Source organism: Protopterus annectens, chromosome 1.part1 (assembly GCF_019279795.1).
Source record: "Protopterus annectens isolate FY-2018-M chromosome 1.part1, PAN1.0, whole genome shotgun sequence".
Lineage (NCBI taxonomy): Eukaryota > Metazoa > Chordata > Ceratodontiformes > Protopteridae > Protopterus > Protopterus annectens.
The window spans coordinates 1,014,819,323-1,014,840,697 of record NC_056726.1 but is presented as its reverse complement, the minus strand read 5'-3'; the positions used below and the strand labels follow the sequence as shown (position 1 = coordinate 1,014,840,697).

At 35.5% G+C, this 21,375-nt stretch overlaps 1 protein-coding gene across 1 annotated transcript in view; it reads left to right on the top strand.

The window, feature by feature from the left end:
• LOC122808760 overlaps positions 1-21,375 on the top strand; it is a 1,224,833-nt gene that overhangs the window by 646,404 nt on the left and 557,054 nt on the right. Inside the window, exon 5 of the mRNA XM_044079786.1 lies at positions 5,302-5,420. Coding sequence (XP_043935721.1) covers positions 5,302-5,420 — 119 coding nt within the window. The remainder of the gene's footprint in view (positions 1-5,301; positions 5,421-21,375) is intronic.

Below are 21,375 nucleotides of genomic sequence, written 5' to 3'. Positions count from 1 at the left end.
TAACAGATGCCAGTATTAAAGTAGGAGTGAGATAAAATATTTATGTTGCATTAAGATAATAAATCATTTAGGGCATAGCGTAGTATGTCAAATGCTATAGCATAACAAGAGTACAGCAGTACTTAAAAGAGATTTAGACTGCATACATTCTATTTTCATTTAAGTCTTCACTGTTTATTAGTAAGGCCCACATATATTTTTTTTGGGGGGGGGGCTGAAAGTGATGTGGAATAGTGATTGTAAGGTGAGGGTTGTTTGTGTTATAGTTAGCCTGGTGAGGAACAAAAGCTTAGTCAGTAGTCCCTAAGATGGTCTTATAGATGATCTTTGAAAGTGGACAAGTTGTTACAGAGTCTTAGTGGTAGAGCTAGAGAGGTCCATAGTTTGAAGATATGGAGAGCCCAAAATACTTCCATTGTGAGTTGTTAGTTTTGTAAGTGGATAGTAAGGCTTTGTTTATTGAGCCCAGGCTTCTGGGGGTAGGGGTAGATAGATTTGGAGGATTATATATATATATATATATATATATATATATATATATATATATATATATATATACACACACACAAGATTATAAGCAACAATTAGTCATGGATAGGTGAGCTAGTGAGGTAATTCTAGCCAGTTAAGTTTTCTGAGGACAGTGTCATGATGGGACCTATAAGGGAGGTTACAGAGAAACCTAACAATTTTGTTGTATTATTGTTGCAGCTTGGAGATTTGATTGACATGGTATTTTATAAATAATGGGTAGACATAAATTAGAGCTGGTAGTAGATAGGCAGATAGTGTCATTTTTCTACTCAGTTCATTGAGGTATTGTTTTACTGAAACCCAGAGTAACAGTCGGTATGGAAAAAACAAAAAAAATGCTAATAAAGTGTAAAAACTCTTGGCGGTGTGCATTTTTCACTTTTTTTAGCATTTGTTGGTTTCACTGTTTTATGTGACTTTTTGCTTTTATTTTTAGAGATCACCTTTAGCATGGCAAGTATGTGTGCAAGTACAGGTTCATAGGTAAGTGGTAGGTTATCTCCCCCTGTGGGCCACGTTAAGCCTAGCCAGATTAGCTTTTGTTGCTTAAATTAACCTAGCCCATTTTGTGTTAGAGTGGCCCTATCCATCCCATGACTGATAATTAGATATTAACCCTAGTGAGAGTAAGTGGGATCATAACATAGATAATTTTAGGGGCCCATGCATGGGGAAAAAGCAATTAGGAGCTGCCTCTGTCACATGGTCGATAATTAGATATCACCCATAGTGAGAATAACTGGGATCATTGGGACCCATGCATGGGGAAAAAACAATTAGGAACTCCCTCTGTCCTATGGTCAATTATTAGATATCACCCATAGTGAGAATAGTTGGGATCATATCATAAGTATTTTTAGGGGAACCATGCATGAAAAAAAGCAATTAGGAGTGGCCTATGTCCATTTTTAATACAGAGGCAAGCCCAGGGGTATATTTTCTGTTTCCCATTCATAGATCCAAGTTGCGCTTGAATATGGACAAGAATTAGCTTTGTTTTAAATGCAATGGGAGTCTGTTCCAGAGCACCAGTATCCTCTGTAACATATACCTGTCTCCCCAAACTGTTTTGTTGATGCTGAAGAAGAGGTTTAGATCCCTAGTCTAAGTATATCTATTGTCATTTGAGTTATTGATGCACAGTAAATCCATTAGTACTGTGCCGGAGGATGCCTTGTATGCTGGACACAGGTCACCTCTTAGCAGTCTGTAGGATACTGAGTATAGTGACAGGGCTTTGAGTAGGTCCATGTAGAGCATATTGTTTAGGTCCTATATCCTTATAGCGAGGTATCTCTGTAGGCATTCCAGTTGTTGTATGTGTCTGTGCAGATGCATGCTAAAGTGGGCATTATACTCAATGACTGGCCTAATGAGGGTTGAGTAAAGGAAGACATTGACATCCTTACATCTAGACACAATAACTTTGTTTATAAGTCATGCAGTTTAGAAAAAATTTTTTATGATAATGTACACATGTTGGATGAAGGTTAGGTCTCACTGTCCACATAAGTTCCCAAATCCCGAAACAACTAGGTCAACTCTTAAGGGCATATAGTCAGTGTGGTACTTCCCCAGAGCCGACGACTTTCCAAAGGATGCACTAATGGATTTTTTTCTCATTTAGTTTCAGCCCATAATTTTGGCACTAGTGATTTGTTTGGGGCAAACCTTTCAGCGGGGTGGCGAAACCATTTGGGGATTCAGTGACTGCCCCTAGCTTGCAGACTTAGACAGCCAGAGCCCTTTGGTAATGGCCTCTATTTAAGAGAAGTAGGTGCTAAACAGGAGAAGTCCCAGCACACAACCCTAGGGCACTCCAGTGGTGACTGGTCTCTTTGTGGAGGTAACTTCTCCTATTTTGATTTCCAGCATTCTGTCAGCCAATTAGCAATCCAGTGGGTGGCATAGGAGTTTAATCCCAGTTTATTTATCTTTTCTAATATGCCTGCATGGGGGATTGTGTCAAAAGCTTTGGCCAAGTCAAGATATGTGATGTGTACCATTTTACCTGCATCCATTGCTTTTACGACCTTTTCAAAAAAAGTCCACCAAACTGAAAAAGAATGACCCGCCCTTGGCAAATTCAAACTGAGATGGGTCCAGTGTTTGGCGTTTCCCTATGTCCTTATTGATTAGTTCCATAATAAGTCTGTCAAGGGCTTTGCATATGAGTGGGGGTCAGACTTATGAGTCTGTAATTGCCAGGTTCTGTGGAAGGTCCTCTGTTATACAAAGGAATGAATGTGGATTGGATAATCTTCAGTCACTTAGGTTCATAGGTTCATAGGTTGGTACTAGGCTATCGGCCCTAGGGCCTATACAAGCCTAGCCATAGCAATTCCCTGGATATTTCTTCCCACAATATTTATTTCCCTGGACCACTGTCTAGCAGGGTGACTGACGTGATCCCTGGGGTGAATTTCCTATCTCCCATCCAATCGTCAAGGTTCCTTTTGAAGAGGGCCAAGGAGGCGCTCTGCTTGACATGTATGGGCAGTCTATTCCAGAGTATGGGGAGTCTCTGGGTCAGGAACCTATCCCTCCAGCATGTTTTGTTCATTATGATGACAAGAATTAGATCCCTGGAGCATGTGGCTCTGAGGGATTGGGATTTCTTTAAGTGGAGCATGTCCAACAGCTTAGGGTTTGACATGCCCTTGCATGTTAAGCAGAGATCGCCTCTGAGTAGACGATATGCCACAGAGTATAGCTGGAGTTTTTTTAGACGGTCAGCATAGGGCATTTGCTTTAGGCCTGTGATTCTTTTAGTGAGGTATTTCTGCGGCCTTTCCAGCTGTTGCAGATGTCTTGTGAGGTACATACCAAATGGGCATTGTACTCTATAATGGGTCTAATAAGAGATGAGTACAGTGGGACAATGACCTCCTTTTTTCTGGATGAAAAGCCCTTAGTGATGAGGTGTGCCACATAGAAGGATTTCCTGACTGTTGTGGCAATGTGGTTATCGAAGGTGTGACCACTGTCCACCTGTGTCCCTAAGTCTCTCATCACACTTTCAGTGTTTAGTGGATTGCCATCTATGTGGTAATTCATGGGTACTTGTTTTTTCCCAAAGGGGATAACTATACATTTCTTGGCATTAAGCTTAATCCCATGGCTCTGGCACCAATCATCTGTTTCTGTAAGGCCCTTTTGTAGAATATCCACATCATTTGGGGATTCAGTAATGGCTCCCAGTTTGCAGTCATCTGCAAGCTTTGTTAGCCAGAGTCCCTTAGTGTTAGCCTGTACTGCAGAGAAGTAAATGCCAAACAAGAGCGGTCCCAGCACTGAACCTTGAGGTACTCCACTTGTCACTTGTCTGGAGCTGGATTTGGAGTCGGCTACTTTTACAGGCTGGGTTCTGTCAGTAAGCCAGTTGGCAACCCATCGAGTGATGTAGGGATTTATGCCCAGCTTAATAAGTTTATCTATGATTCCAGAGTGGGGGGTGGTGTCAAAGGCCTTGGCGAGGTCCATATAGGCTGTGTGGACTGCTTTACCCTCATCCACAGCTCTGGAGACTGATTTGAAGACATAAATCAGGTTCAGGAGACAAGATCGGCCCTTCACGAACCCAAATTGGGTGGAGTCCAGTGTTTGAAGGTTGCCATTGTCTTTGTTTATAAGTTCCATGATAATGCATTCCATGCCCATGCAGATCAGGCTCGTCAGAATGATGGGACGATAGTTCCTGGGATCCAAGGTGGGTAGCTGTGCGCCACTCAGTGGCACGAAGCCTGAGGTGAGGCTATGATTAAACATGACACTTAGGAGAGGTGCCAGTTCATTTTGTATAAATGTATAAAATCTGTATGGAGAGACAGACAGAAGGGAGACAGAGGTAAAGTTAGAGCTGAATGTATTGGCCAGTAGGTTCACTTTTTCTTCAGCCTCAGTGTAGGTAACATTGAGTAGCATTGCTGCATTGAGCTTTTGAGACTGCAAGCATAACTAAAAAATTCTTTGTGATTGTTTTTGGCTTGGGCAGGTATTTTCACATCAAACCTGGCATTTGTGGATTTTATTAAGCTCCTGAGTTGTTTTTTTTTATTCATTAATGAGGAATCCATCATTCTTACTTTTGGTGAAAATCATCTTCTTTTCGTTGTAAAACTTCTTGCTATCGTGCTTCAGTCATGTGAGTTTGCATCCGGGGTTCGCCCTGCCGCACTTGTTCCTAAAAGGTACACCTGCATATCCCCAGGTGTTTACATGCTGATATAGTGTGGTGGTGTATGCTTCCACATATTCAGTGTACGTAATTGGATCTGGTGGGGATTTGATGCTTGTATGCGTTTATCATTATTAAGTTTACAGCATGCCTATACTTACAACATGTTCCATCCAAAGAAATGAATAATTACATCTTAGCTGCATTAGTAAAACCTCTGAACTAAATTAATATCTGCTTCTGAAAACATCTAGCTATATTTGTCTACATAGATATAGATAGATATAGATATAGATATAGATATAGATATAGATATAGATATAGATATAGATATAGATATAGATATAGATATAGATATAGATACAGATCAGTCATGTTAAATGCCATTACAAAAAATACAAGTTTGGAAAGTGTAGACCTGCATCTATCTGCGTTTCTGAGATTCTGTAAATTCTTTCTTTAATGCTATAAACTTCTGAAAATGTGTCAGTTATAAATAAGATAAATCCGGTGTTACACAGCTGAGAAGGTACTCATTTTTGAAATGCGTCATACAACACTGTGTTCACATTTCTTTTTCTTAATAATAGGTCATCCTGGGAGAAATCTTCACAGATGTGAATCCCGCACAAGTGGTGGTGAAAGAACTGAGAGTGAATGCAAGCCCGCTGGAGCAACGCAAGTTTTTAGCAGAGGCTCAGCCTTACAGGTGAGACTAAAGACTGCTACCATGACTGCATTTACATGTGCAGTGTCCTTTACAGTGTCAGTAGTTTCATGTCTTACATTTTTTAAACAATGTAAGACCTTTGGGCAGAGGAGGATGGATACGGAATGGAAATTCTAGCAAGTTTATCATTGCTACAGCTTTCTATTTTCCCTGTCTAAGGTACAGGTCTGGTATTCCTGCAAAAGTTTATTTTGTTATGAGAGTTGATGTCTAGTTGTTTGAAAGGCAAACATCCATTATATTATGTTGCTGCAGAAAAGGTGTTTTTTTATCTTATTATAAACTTACTAAACATGCTAAGAAATTTCATTCTGCTCTGTTGAGTAGTTTTGAGTTTGAGTCCTTTGGTCATCACTTGCTATATCACTACACCTTGCACACACACACACACACACACACACACACACACACACACACACACACACACACACACACACACACACACACACACACATCACAGTTGTGTAACCTTCCTTGATACTAAGGTTACTATACACAATGGCACACTACAGATGTGTCAACAGGACACCAACTGAAAGACAGATGCATCTACACAGAAGCAGTAATCATCCCAGCCACACAAAGAAGTCAAGTTATTTAGAGTCAAGCACTTCAATATCACCACATTTATTCTAGTGAGGCAGACACATTTGGCAGAATTGAAAGAAGACATGCTTGTTTAAAATCACTCTGCTAGGGAGTTTAACACAGCAATAGACAGATCAGCACATATACCTTGGAAACAGCTGGTCCAGTATAAAGACAAGAATAAGTGTGATAGAATTCCACAAAGAGATGACATATCATCCAAATCCTTAACAATGTTTCTAAATTGTAAGGGACCTCCAGTTAATGCTCAGTGAGGATGATAAGTTGAGAGACATTTTTCAAGCAGTCCCACTTGTGTCATTTATACATCCACTAAATGCAACAAATCTTCTTGTTAGAAGCACATGTAGACCAGAAGAGAACATAGTCAAAAATGGCATAAAACCATGCAACCATCCAAGGTGCAAAACATTGCAAAACAACAGTTTGAATATAACAAAGATGTTGAATGTATAGAAGAGATTAAAGGAAGCAGTGTCTTCTCATTTAAATAATGTAAACCTAAATCCATTATTTTGAGAACTAGATTAATCACTGATTCCACTGCAGATGACCTCAATGTGGAATGGCAAAAACTAGACTGCAATTTCTTCTATCAATGTAGTGACCGCATATCAGCCCTCTCTACTTTCAACAACCTTCTCACTCCCGTTCAGGATAAACTATTCCCCTATGAAAAGAAAAACAAAGAAGATTGTTGCAAACTGCTAGAACTATTCTGCAGAAAGCTATTTCAGACGGGTCTATATTATGTGATTGAGGAATCTCTTGTTCGAACACATAATGATTCACACGTATACAGTAAACGCTGTAAACTGCGAACGGCCACGTTCTTGAATTTTTTTCCTCGGGAAAAATTCACGTGGCCATAAAATAAAAAACAAACTTTAAAACACTAATTAAGGGGGGGGCTTCATCCAACACCCACCACCCCCACAACTAAATATACCAACTCCGATATCACTTTATATTGAAGAAAAGGGCAATTCCTGATAACGGCCAACTGAATTTTTTCCCGAGGAAAAAATTTGAGGATGTGGCCATTCATGGTTTACAGCGTTAGCTGTATATGTGTCGATTATCATGTGTTCGAAGAAGAGATTCTTCGATCACATAATATAGACCCATTTCAGACATACAACATGTGAAGTTGGGGGGAGGCATAAGTGAATGCCTTTATTATTTAGATTCATAGGTTCATAGGTATTTACTAGGCTGAGGACCACAAGGGCCTTTTTAAGCCTAGCCATGCATCCCAAGTCTCTGACAAGTTCTGCTATCGTTGATAATTGCAAGCAGAGGCTTGGAAGATCAAACATTTAAAAATGAACTAAATGGATGGCAAGGAAGACTGTACGTAGGCAAAAAGTCAGAGGTTTAATAGTTTCCAATGGTAAAAGCAGAAACTATTCCAACATTAAAAACAATAAAGGATAAGTGTTTTCCTCCTGGTATCCCCAAGCCTTCTTCAGATGAATTACAAATTTGTTATTCACAATTTTAAAGGAACCACTTGTAGTCATGTGTAAGCAGTTGCTCAGCATTCTTAAAGGGATATAAAGCCCCAGTTGCCTTACTTCATGCTTTTTTCCTTTTTTAGATATAAATAAAGTCAAGTGTTTTTAAATGAAACAAATTATTATAGCAGAAAGGTATATCAAAAAATATCAAAGAATATATATATATTGGGTGGTGCAGTGGTGCAGCTGTTATCATTGTCATTTCACAGCAAGAGATTCTTCGGTTTGATTCTCGGCTGGGGTACCTTCTGTGTTGAGTCTGCATGTCCTTCCTGCATTAGCATGGGTTTCCTCCGGGTGCTCAGGTTTCCTCCCACATTCCAAAGACATGTGTCTGGAGCATTTCTTCCCTGGCCTCGACTGAAAATGGGCTCTGTCCCGAAGCTAGTATAGGTAGAAAGTCAGGATATCAGAGACTAGAAATATACAAAACAATAACTGAAGCCCAATCAACTACTAACAGGAGATACTATCCTTACTGTTGGAATAACTACTTTATTAATTTACACAAAAAGAAAAGGCACATTTTTAAAGAAATGCAAAAAAATACCCAACAAAAAAGTAATAAATCCAAATTTAGTAAGATTTGCAACAACTTCAGATTAAATTTCAAACAAAAAAAGCTGCAATTGAAACCAAACTAGAATGCAATGCTCACAATAAAAGAATGTTACAAATATATTAACTCTGAAAGTAAAAGGAGACAGTGCATTATATAACTAACGAGGACAAAACCTTGATTGATCTCAGAGAGATTGATGATGTATTCAAATAGCACCTTTCCAGTCTGACAGGTACCACACTGGGAAGCATTTCATTCGGGAACCAGTTATTACTTTATTAAACTTTTATCCAGTCATTGTAAACCTCATGGTTACAAACTCACAGAACAAAATGGTAGGTCAGCATCCACCAATCCTATTAACATTCACTGGGTTTTGTTGCTTAATTCTGTTTTCCAGTGTTCTACTTCATAAATATTATTTGAAGCTATGGATGCCAGTGAATTGGATACCAGCAAATGAATCTGTGAGGGATAGTTATATATTTATTACAGGCAATCTTTCTCTATTATATGTATATATAGGCAAATAAATAACATATAAATATATGTATGCATGTAATTGGAACAGAGTTATGGAAAGATCATTTGACAATAAGAGATTTTTTACAAGTGGTCAGAATGATGGATAACATTTAAACAAAAATATAATAGAATGTATTTAATATGGGAGAAAAGGAAAATACAAAAATAAAAAAAGAATATAGTCTTAATACGAAGGAAAAGAAATATTTTAGAAAAGAAGAAAAGATTTATCAAAATAAGAGAAAGTTAAAGATTTATTATATAAGCAAAAATATTTTATACAAGGAAAAAAGGAAGAAATATCACCATATCTAAACACCACATCTAAGTAAAAGAATTATGAAAAATAGTGCTATAATGAGAGAAATGAAAAATTAAATGAGAAAAATTGAAAGAGAGCAGAATAATATAATGAATATCATATTGAAGCATATGAGATAGTGAAAAAGAAAGAAATAAAAGGGAAAAAGCAGTGAAGGGTAAAGCAGTTTGCAAACACAATGAATAAAGAAATGAAAAAACAAATTACAATAACAGAATTAGAAAAGTGAATGAAGAAAATAAATGTACGTTTAGCAGCTGGACCAGATGGTATAGTATATTCAATGCATAGGAAATGAATGCAGTGGCAAAAAGAAATTTTAATAAATATATTTAATAAATGTTTAAATGATTATATCAGTTATGAAGAAATATGTAGGCATGTTATGAGGTTTATATGGAAGAAAAAGGGAAAAGAAAGAAATTAAAAATTGAAGGCCAGTAACGCTAAATAGTGATCATGCACTACTTACGCAAATAATAAAAAAATGTTAGAAAATAAATTGAATTATTTAATGGAAGAAACTATTTATGGAGCTAAAGGAAAAGGAAGCCAAGAGCTATTAATGATAATTAGAGAAATATTGGATGACATTAAGAAAGAAAAAAAAATGACATGGAAGTAATAGTAACTAATACTGAGAAAGCATTTGATTCAGTAGAACATTACATTTTATGGCAAGTAATGGTAGAATATAGTTCTAACACAAAGATAAAGAAAGTATGTAAATCAGCATATAAAATTACTAAAATTAGTATATGGTTGATTAAGTGAAGACACGGAGATGAACAGAGATATAAAACAAGGATGTCCAGTGAGTAGTATTTTCTTTGTAATGGTCATAAACAGTGTAATAAAAGGATTAAATGAAGAAATGAAAGAACATAAATATGTACAGGAAATGGAAGTCGTATATCATATCATGCTTTATGCTGATAATATAAGACAAACAGTTAAACCTGGAGAAGAAATGAAGAAGGTAATTATAAATGTTCATGATCGATTGCAAGACATTTGATTAAATATTAATAAAGAAACATGTAAGGGCTTTGGATATGATAAAAAGCTGGAAGGAATACAGTTTGAAAAGAAAAAGATATCAATAGTAAGAAATGCTTTTGGAGAATATGCTATATTGATGGAACAAGGGGAGAAAAGTTTGAGAGATCTAAAATGACTTAGTACATTTGATAAACCCAATATGGATGAGAAAATTATCATACACACATATATATATATATATATATATATATATATATATATATATATATATATATATCTGGGTTCACCACATAAGACTAAAAACCCATAATACCGACGCCCATAATACCGACCAGAAGCATGAAATTCAAAATCCCGAGGTTCGGAGATGTTGAAGTAGCACTTCTGGTATTGCGGTTTGTGAATGGATGGTGGAAGATCATGTAAGAACCTATGTTTGAGTGTGTTGGTTAGGGCTTTTGTGTGTGTAAGTATCTGTTGTGACTGTTATGTGTGTGTTCGAGGGGAATGTAGGTGTGTAGTGGTGTTTTTGTGTGTTTGTGTATGTTGTGCGACCTTGGAGTTAGAATATTTAAGTAGGGGGGTATGGGGCGTTGGCCGGTTCTGTGGTTTCGCTATTTTCAGCACTGTGGTGGAAAGTTACAGGTCGGGTTTAGGTAAGTGTGCGATTGTGTGGTCGTTAGGGTTATAGCACTGGTTAGGTGAGTTAGGGTTAGGGCACGGGTTAGATGAGTTAGGGTTAGGGTGCAGGTTAGGTGAATTAGGGTTAGGGGTGGGTTAAGTGAGTTAGGGTTAGGGCACAGGTCAGGTGATAGTGACAGACCTTAGGGTTAGGGTTAAGGTAAGTGGATAGATAGTAGTGTATGTACAGTTTAGTGTAGGGTTAGTTGTAGGATTATAAGTGTATGTGTGTGGATTGATGTTTTTTAGGTGTGCTTGTGTTGTGTGTATGTGTTTCGGAATAGCAAATTTTTTCTCAAGGAAAAAAATTCGCTGTTCTGAATGTTTGATATTATGTGGTTTAGATATTTTAGGTTCAATAGCGTGCTATAAACGCATGTATGTTTAGTATAGTGTTCAGGATTTTAAATTTCACACTTCTGATCTTCCAGTCTTCTCGTCTTTTGGGTATCTGGTCTCGGGATTATGGGTGTCAGTATTATGAGTTTTCGGTCTTATGTAGTGAACCCATATGTATATATATATATATATATATATATATATATATATATATATATATATATATATATATATATATATATATATATATATATATGGGTTACCTTTAGTTTATCGAACGCCCACTTCACCGACACTAACTTTGCCGACACATCACATTACCGACAAATGGAAAGCCGATGTTTCACACACAGTAAGTAACCATTTGGCCATCCCGACTTCAGGAACTACCAATAAAACAAACCCACTGATGTGGGGGGCTATTCCCCCCACACCCCCTTAATAGATATACCAATTCTGAGAATGCACTACCGCGGGGGTAAGGGGCAAAGTTCAGGTAGATTGCCAAATGGTTACATACCGTGTGGGAAACGTTGGCTTTCCATTTGTCGATGATGTGACGTGTTGGCAAAATTAGTGTCGATGAAGTGGGCATTTTATAAACTAAAGGTAATCCATATATATATAGATATATATATATATATATATATATATATATATATATATATATATAGATATATATATATATATATATATATATGTATCGAGAGAGAGAGAGATAATTGGAGAAACAGTTTATTGAAATTAAGTTGATAATAAGTATATTTAAGGAGAAATATAATAGAGAATGAGGAATAATAAAAATGAATAAAAGGGAGAGAGACTGGAGTAATGAAGATATAAGAATGTATCAAAAACTAAAACTGTGGAAATTAAAGATAGAAGGAATAAAAGAAAATAGAAAAAATATGGTATAAAAATATAATGTTGCAAAACGGTTGTGTGAATCCATGGAAACATTTAACAGAAGAAAAAGTAAAAGCTATAAGGCAAATAAATAAATGGTATATGAAGAATATTGTGTGTCAAGACTTTTTATGGTGGTTGCAAATTAATAAGTTGCAAATAAAGGGAAATATGTCTTATAAAAAATAAATGAAAGTATTTGCCCTTTTGTAGAGACTTAGAATCACCAGAACATGTTTTGATAATATGTAGAAGAGTTAAAAATGTATGGGAAAAAATAATAGAAAACAATATAGTTAAAGAATTGCAAGATTATAATCAGATAAACATGGATATGATTGAATATTTTTTTTATGGGAAGGATAGTATAGAATATGTTAATAATCTGGATAAAATTTTTTTGAGATTATGTTCAATGGAAAGTGGATGTTACCAAACACAATAAGCAAACTTAAGTGGTGGTTGTGAAAAAGGTGTGGGGGTCTATACATCTGTAAAGATATGATAATAATGAAGGAATGTAGTGATTAATGTAAGTTCTTTGCAAATATGTTGTTGTTGTTGTTGTGTCTTTCGGCTTTTCCCGATTAGGGGTCGCCACAGCAGAACTCCGGTCCGCTAATGACTAGCAGTTGATTTTTACGTGCTGAGTTGCCGGCCTTAACGCACAACCTTCAACAAAGGTATGCCCATTCATGCATGTCTCCACAGAAGACGCTCTAACTGAGAATCGAAGGGGACAACTTCTTGCTGTGAGGCGGCAACGCTACCGCAGCACCACCACCGCAGCAAGTTCTTTGTAAATATGTAAAAATGTAAATTGTAAATATTTGTACACATAGAGAACTCCTACTCTCTGGAGCTGCTAGATGGTGCAGTGGGCTCCAATAGCAGGAAGGAAGAGAACTAAAGAAAGGAACAACATGGAGAAGGAGGAGAGAAAAGCAATGGAGAAGTTATAGGTGGGGAGTGAGAATTTGGAGAAAACATATTCAATATGGAGCTTCAGAATGTAAACAAAGATTCCTGCATGGTAGATGTTACAAATGAGCAGCATTTAGCTGCTTTCATGGAGAAGGAAGTGAGAGTCTGTTGAAATGGTACAGGTAACAGAACTTATGTCAGGAGGGTTTGCAGATAATATTCTTCTACAAATACAGGATGATCCAGGTGACAGTTCTTTCGTTTCATTGTGTAGGTTGGCAGAAAATGTTTTCAGAAGTCCTTAGGATGATAATGTGGAAAAGGAACTAGGTAATGTGGCAGCAGAAACTGCATCAGTTAAAACTTAAGCAGCAGTGACTGAAAATATAAGAGGAAAGCAGCAACAAACTGAGAAGGGGAGTGGGTTTGTGGCAGTAGAGAATGCAGTAACTGAAACATATACAGCAGTGACAGCAGGCAAAAAAGAGACCAGCAACAAACTGAGAAGGGGAGTGGGTTTGTGGCAGTAGAGAATGCAGGAACTGAAACATATACAGCAGTGACAGCAGGCAAAAAAGAGACCAGCAACAAACTGTAAGTAAAACTGTTGTTAAGACCAACTGTGTGAATGAGAACAAAAAATAACACTGTAATGGAAAGTTGTTATGTATGCAACAGTTTGATTGAAAGTGATGGACCGATGACAACATTTCTGGAACTGTGTAGCAAAAAGAAGGGCATTTATGCGAACAATTATTTGTTCTCTGGTACTAACTGAACTGTTAAAATGTTACCTTGCAGTCTAGAAGTGATGAACTAGAAGAAGACAATGTTAAAAAAATGCACACAAGGTCTGTGTGAAATGTTATTATGAAATTTAGAGATGGGAGAAACTAATGGCGGCAGTGGGAAACTGTTTTAAAATGTGAAACAAAAATATTGTGAAACGTTTTGACTGGTCATAGAGAGACAAGATATGCTGGCCAGCCTAAATCATAGGTTTATAGGTGATTACTAGACTAATGGCACAAGAACCTTTACAAGCCCAGCCAATAATACCCAGGATATGACAATATTATATCTTAATTCACCAGATATGGGATGGGGTAGTGTCAGGGTAGTGGGTTATTGGGTTTATAACACTGAGTCATTTTACAGGCTATAATAAAACACAGTCGACCACCACAGTTCTGAAAGTAAAAACAATAAATATATATTTATTCAATCAAAAACAAACAGAGAGAAGTAAGTGCTTTCACAGTCAATTGCTGTTTCATCAGATTTTCATATAAAAATTCAGTTAACCTTTAAAAATAAAATCAACCAATGATTATCAAATAAAAACATCACATGATAAACTCATTCATAAAGCAAGGAATACACACCCTTGATACTAGCCTATCACATCAGTGAAACAGGTTCCTTCTCTTGAGCATAGGTTTCAATGACACACACATCCATTCAAACCAGGAAGCTTGTCTGCATTTAAAGTAACAATCCACCTCAACTCAGCATGTTCTGTTGTATTAACAATGTCTCCAATCCTAAGACTTTCATATAAAACTTCTAAAACTAAACATATTAATACATGATCAGCAGCACATTCAGATACATGTCTTGCAAGGGCATTAGTCAATTTGCACTTCTTAATATCACCAGCATGCTCTAAAACTCTGTCTTTCAAGCTGTGATTCATTTCACCTACATAGTAATAATCATAGGCAGAGCAGCTGGCATAATAAACCACGTTGTTAATATTACAATCCACATAAAACTTAAGATCAATCTTTTGATTAACAGGTATAAATACTAGTAGTATTAGAAATAAATTTGCATGATGAAAAGTTACGACATGAAAAAAGTGCCCTGTTTCTAAATATTGACATGTGTGCTTAAAGCAGCTATTCCTGTAACAAAGCTGACATTTCAGTGAGAGGTTATTCTTAAAAGAAAACCTAGGTACTGGGCCTACAATACCTGCTGTATCATCAGCAGCCATAAGGACAGACCAGTGTTTCCTAATCACATTACATGCATCACCTATATTGCTTGAAAAAGTGAAAGGTATCCTGACAAGTTGTGTATCATGTGGATGTGGTGTGGAAACATTATTTCCTGGAAAATAGGAATGAGCAACAGAATTTCTCAGAGAACATACAATGTTTACGGTGTCTTGTACTTCATGTCCAGAATAACCTATGTGTATAAATTCATTGGCTGCATGATTCAACACTATATAAGCTTCTGTGTTGTTATCATGCAGCCGCATAATCCTAAGGAATTGCCCCTTTAAAACAGACACATGTCAAGGATGCATGCTTGACTTATGTAATAAATTATTACATTTACATTTTTTTTATATATATATAGCCCTACTAAAATTATTCAACTCATCCACCTTAATTGACACATCCAAAAAATTAACAATAGAATGTGAAAACTGATAAGTAAATTTAAGAAAAGTCATAGTGGAATGTAAATATGTGAAAACTGATAAGTAAATTTAAGAAAAGTTGTGGTGGAATGTAAATAACATACAAACATATGCAAAGATTCTTCTGCACCCCTCCAAACCATAATAAGATCATCAACAAATCATTTTTAATAGCAAAGATTATTCAAAAAGGGTTTATTATTATGCACATATTCAAATTCCCAATATGCCAATACAAGATTGGCATAAGAGTTGGCGCAGAGAGTCCCCATGGCAACTCCTAACTTCTGTAAAAAGAACTTATCCAAAAAAATGAAAACATTATTTTCAAGAATCAGTTCAAGTAATGAACAACCCAGAAAGACTTTACTGTTGAACATACGTCCTTGCAATGTTCAAAAAAACTCCTCACAGATTCAACACCCAAGTCATTGGGTATAACAGTAAATAGCAAAGCTATATTCAGAGTAACCAAAAGTAAATCATGCTTGTCTCTAAGATTATTATACCAAACAAATAAATAATTTAGAAATGACTTAGTATACTTCAATACACTGGGAACTGTACTAAAATAGGTTGATGCATTCTCTCTACATATATTGAGAGGGGTTCAGTTACCAACCCCCTACTCGAAACAATTGCATGCATCAGAGGGTCTCTACAGTCTTTCTGGATTTTTGGCAATCCATAGAGCAGAGGAACCAAAGGATGTTCAACACAGAAACATTCATATAATTCTTGATTAATAACACCAGTCATTAAAAGATCATACAACAGGAATTCAACCTTTTTAATTATTCCATCAACCTGAAATCTATATATTAATTTGTAGATCTCACTATCAGAAAGCATCTCATTCATTTTCATCAAATAATGCTCTTTGTCCATTACAATAACCCCACCTCCTTTATCGGCAGGTCTTATCTCAATAAAGGAGCAATTACATAGCTCCTTAAGGGCAAGGTGTTTACCTGATGTATGGTTAAAGAACACCACCTTGGAGCCATGTTGTATAAACTTTCTCAAATCACATTCACATAATTTAACAAAAGCATCAACTGTAGGATGTACTTCTGGTGTAATAGCATTAGGCTTCTTAAACACATCCAGACCAGTATAATTACCCTGTTGGAATAGTGATTGTAATGTGACATTACGAGCAAACATTTTCAGATCAATAACATCGGTCAAGTCAGATTTACAGGCTGGTATAAAAGACCTTTATTTAGTAAGTTAATTTCATCACTATATAAGACATTGGAAGAAATGTTAAAGATTAGGTTATCACATTACTGCTGCATGTAGTTCTGCTGTTCTAAGTCACTGACCTCAAGCATCCTTTTATGATAGACCTGCTCCTTGATCTCCCTTTCTGAAAATCCTTCTGGGTAGGAAGTGGTTCTTTAAGTAGGAGCTGTAGGCACAGAAATAGAAGTGTCCCTTTATACTGAGGAAGGAGAAGTATGTGTAATAGCGGTAGGCACTGTATCTAAAGTCTGTGATGAAACTACTGTCTCTCTATGAACTGCAGAGGCAGCCATGTTAGGTGTAGCACCTGTATCAAAACAAGGCACAGCTCATTCATTATTAGCCTCATGCGGCCAAGAGAAAACATGACCTTTACTAAAACTGGTCAAGTCCCTAACAGTTTCTTCTGTTTGGTCATTTGTAATCTGGTTTCCTAGCATAACGACCACAAGGGCCTTGCAGATCAAGCATGAGTCATCTCTCAATAAACAATATGAGATGGAGTAAATGGATAGGGCCTTTAGTCAGTCTGATAACATTTTTTTTGCGGGGTCTTTTCTCATTTACTTAATGATTGTGACAAGGCAAAATGTAATCAATGTGGGCAGAAAGGACATACAGCAAGAAAGTGTGTGCCTGAATGTAAGTTGTGTAAAAAGGGACACTTTGGATTGGTTGTTACAAGCAAACAATAAATAATGGAAAAGAAGGAGAAAGAGAAAAAACATACATGTAGAATGACAACAAGTGGCTGATGAACTGTGAAGAAGAAACTGAAAAAGAAGACAAAAATAAGTAAGGGAAAATGAGGAGAAAGAGATCATGCAGGAAGAGAGGTCAGGAGAAAAGACTGATACTAATATTTTTTTAGAAGTTCTAGCTAGTGAAAAATATGATTCTGAGGATCAAGGGTTATTTGTATATAAACCCAGAAAAATATTAAATTGGGGAAACCGTAAAAATAAGAAACAGAAAAGATAAAAAATATTTCCCCTAAAATTAAAATGAAGGGGGAAAAACAATAATTTTAGAGTGCTTTCAGTAAATGTGCATAGTATTATTAACACTGTAAGAAGGATAGGATGTATTAAATGTAATGTGGATGTTATTGTTTTAGAGGATGTAAGATTCCTGACAAGTGAAGAAAGACTGCAAACAGAAAAATTGTGGGTTGGAAATACAATATGGACTTTAGGAAATGAACTTTGCTCTGGAGTGACTGTATTATGTAAAAAATACTGAAAATTCTAGATGCAAAGTTGATAAGGATGAGAAGTTTAACTATTATAGATGTGAGGTGCAGAGTACATATTTATAGAATTACAGCATTATATGCATACATGACAAGCAAGGAAAGGGAAATCTATTTAATCAAATATTAGACCGTGTGGTGGTTAACATGAAGATTATAATTGCAGGGGACTTTAATTGCAATTTAAGGGAAAATGTAAAATGAAAGCGAGGGTTGTAAAAAAATCTTGAAGTACTAAATTAGCTTTGTGGACAATGGACTTATAGAAGAGGGTCACTTGGATCTGAAATGTATTATTTTATTTTATCAGAAGGGTTGGTGGTAGCATATTTTGATACAGTTGTGACAGTTTTTTTCAGACCATTTAGCAATATGGATGGAGGTGATGGAAGAAATAGAGTATATTAAAATATGAAAAGAATATAAAGAATAAATGAGAAACTGTGTGATGAAAGCAGAGAGTGAGACGTTTTGCAGTTATGGACAGATCAGGTAACCATGAAAGGCTTCTATAAAAACTGGTCTGAATGGTTGATTGACTTTAAAAATATTTATTTATTTATTGATAGATTGATTAAAGACATTTGATTACTGGCGAAAGTATAACTGGGGAGAAGCCCATTTTCAGTGGAAGCCCATGGAGAAAAGCTCCAAATTATTATAAAACATTGTAAGAACAATTATTTTATAATCTTCAACAATAAAACAAAAAATCTGAAGTTTAAATAATTCAAACATTGCTTAATATTCAATACAAGTTATATGACAATCATTTAATATTTAGAGAAATTTTAGACTGTAAAGAAATTAAAGGTAAGTTAGTCTAATACAAACTGGAATTGCAATATGAAGTGAGGGAAAAACAGACTTATGATATATTTAGGGAGAAGTCAGGGAAGAGCATTTGATAGCATCAAAGAAATAAGTGAAGGTATACATTTTTTCAATAGTTGGATGATGTAAGAAAGGAAAAGGAAATGAAATATAGGAAAATGTATAGAAATGCATTTGAGAATAATACAAGAGAGTATTATGATATAGAAAATTTATAAAATAAATTGAGAAAAAATTAAGATATTACTGTTTAGGCAACTATATTAATTACAAGGGAGACTGTAGGAGGTATTTGCATATTTGAGTAAAACAGTAAAGGAGGATTTTAGTATAAAGAGGGAAATGAGAAATATAAAATGAGAGGTAAAAAACACAAAAGCACATTATAAGTAGTGTAGTACAGCATGGGGAAAATGTGGAAAATGTTTATAAGGGTGAAAATATGAAAAATAAGAGAGAATAGGAAGTATAAACTTTGCAGAATGTGTTAAGGAAGAACTTGAAAAAATCAATTACTAATAGTGAATTGGATGAATTACTTAGGAAAGCAAATGTTGCTTTATTCTCAGGGCCAGATGGTATAGAGTATGGAATGTACAAGAAATTAATTGATTGGCAAACAGAGTAATTTGGAAATGTACTGAATGAATTGCTGAAGGAAGAGTTTGTTTATAAAGAGTTATGTAGTGGGATATTACAATTTATATAAAAGAAAGATGAAAAGAATGAAATAAAAAAATGGAGATCCATTACACTAAATAGCACAAAGTATATTTTTATGAGTATAATATAGGGGAAAATGTGAGGAAGGAAAAAGGATATTATGGAAGAAAGTATGTGTGGTATAAAAGGAAGGGCTGTCAAGAATTGTTATTAGTTGTGAGTGAAACTGTGGATGGTATTATAAGTAAAAGGGAGGATATGAAACTTATGATAGGTGTTATTAGTAAGGATTTGAGAAAGTAGGACACGATGCTTTCTGGAATGTTATGGAGAAGTATGGAATAGGATTCTTAGAGTGAGTGTGTCAGCATATCAAAGTAATATAGAGAGAGTGTTAGGGAATGAGTGAGTAAAGAAATAAGCGTTGAAGTGTGGTACAAGACACAAGTTGTCACATGAGTGGAATATTGTTTGCACTGGTAAAGAATGTGATAGTGAGTGAAGTAGCTTATAAAATGAAAGATGTTAGATATGTGATACAAAAGGAGTTGGTGATTTCAGTAGTTTTGACATATGCTGATGATGTAGTTCCTAAGAACAAAATATACATGAGGGAAGTGTTTGTCTGAATGCATGTTTAAAGGAAATAGTAATGATCTTGAATAACAATAAAAGTAAGGGTTTGGGTGATATGGTAAAAAGTGGGGGTATATTTTTCAATGAATGAAGTGCCTTTGCCAGGGATACAATTTCGGAAAAACAATATAGATATGATGCAATGGGAGGGTTTGATAAAAAAATGAAAGAAATATATCTTTTGTAGAGGATGTATACATTGACATTCAAGAAAAATGTTTATCTGATAATTTCTGTATTAATGGAAAAATAGCATAAATGTCAAATGTTTATATGATCCCAGAAAAAAATATGAAAAGGAAATTATGTATATAGCATTTTCTCTCCTATGGGATTCAAGGTTAAAGCTAGTGAAAAGAGGTGTTTTGTATATTAGTGAAGATGAAGAGGGATTAAGTTTACTAAATACAATTGTTTATTCTGATTCTTTAAATTGTATAGAGTAATAAAGTGGATAAAAGAAGAGAATGAGAAATTAATAGTCAGAATATTTAAACATAACTACAAATGATTCTGGGAGATGATGAGAATAAGGAAAAGTGAAAAAATGGAGACTACTGGTAAAGTAGAATATGCCATATAAAAAGAAAGTTTAAAGAGTGTGCTTATTATGCAGAGAACAAGACACAATAGAGTATGTTTCTGAAATGTTAAAGAGTGGCAAAACTCTGGTAAAAGTTGCATAAAGAAAGCATTTCTGTAGAATATTAATGACATAAGCAATACAGATATCTTATGTATAGATATTGTAAGAACAAGAATAAAGATCATGTAAATGGTGGATAAGAATTAATTCTGTGTAGTACAGGTTATTTAAAATGCAAGACTGAATGGAATTTTGTTTAACGGGAAATGGATTTTGGCAAATGTATTTTGAAAAATTTAGATTATGGTTGTGGAAAAGGAGTGGGGTCAATTAGGGAAGAATAACAATGGGGAAGTTATAAGCAAAATGTTAAATATTAAAAAAATAAAAATGTGTATATACATGTTTGTAAATATGTATATTTGTAAATATGTAAATAATAATTTTTATGTTGCATTAAATAAATTACCCCTACTCTTTTCGATACCTGTCATAGCATCTTTAACATTCACTTGAGTTACCACCAAATCAGGACGTTGGGGCCTCAGTTTTAACATCTCATCTGTAGGATGACACAATCTCAGGTGTGCAGTAGCCCCTTATGCTGCATTGCAGTGTAAGCAATCCATGTACCTGGTGTGGGAATAGAACCTACAGCCTTTTACACAAACACTGAATGTGCTAACTGTAGTGCTACTGACAACTTATGTATTATTTTTGATCCCATAAAATATTGCCTCATCAGGACATCATCTGAGTACTAATGGTTAACATGGAAGTATTTGGGGGCTTCTCTGTGCTTACTGAAACTGCCCATCTGGAACTTTATGAAACTGATTTAGTTAATTAGCACTGTTTAGTGTTTGGCTTTGCTTTTTATGTGGTTTAGTG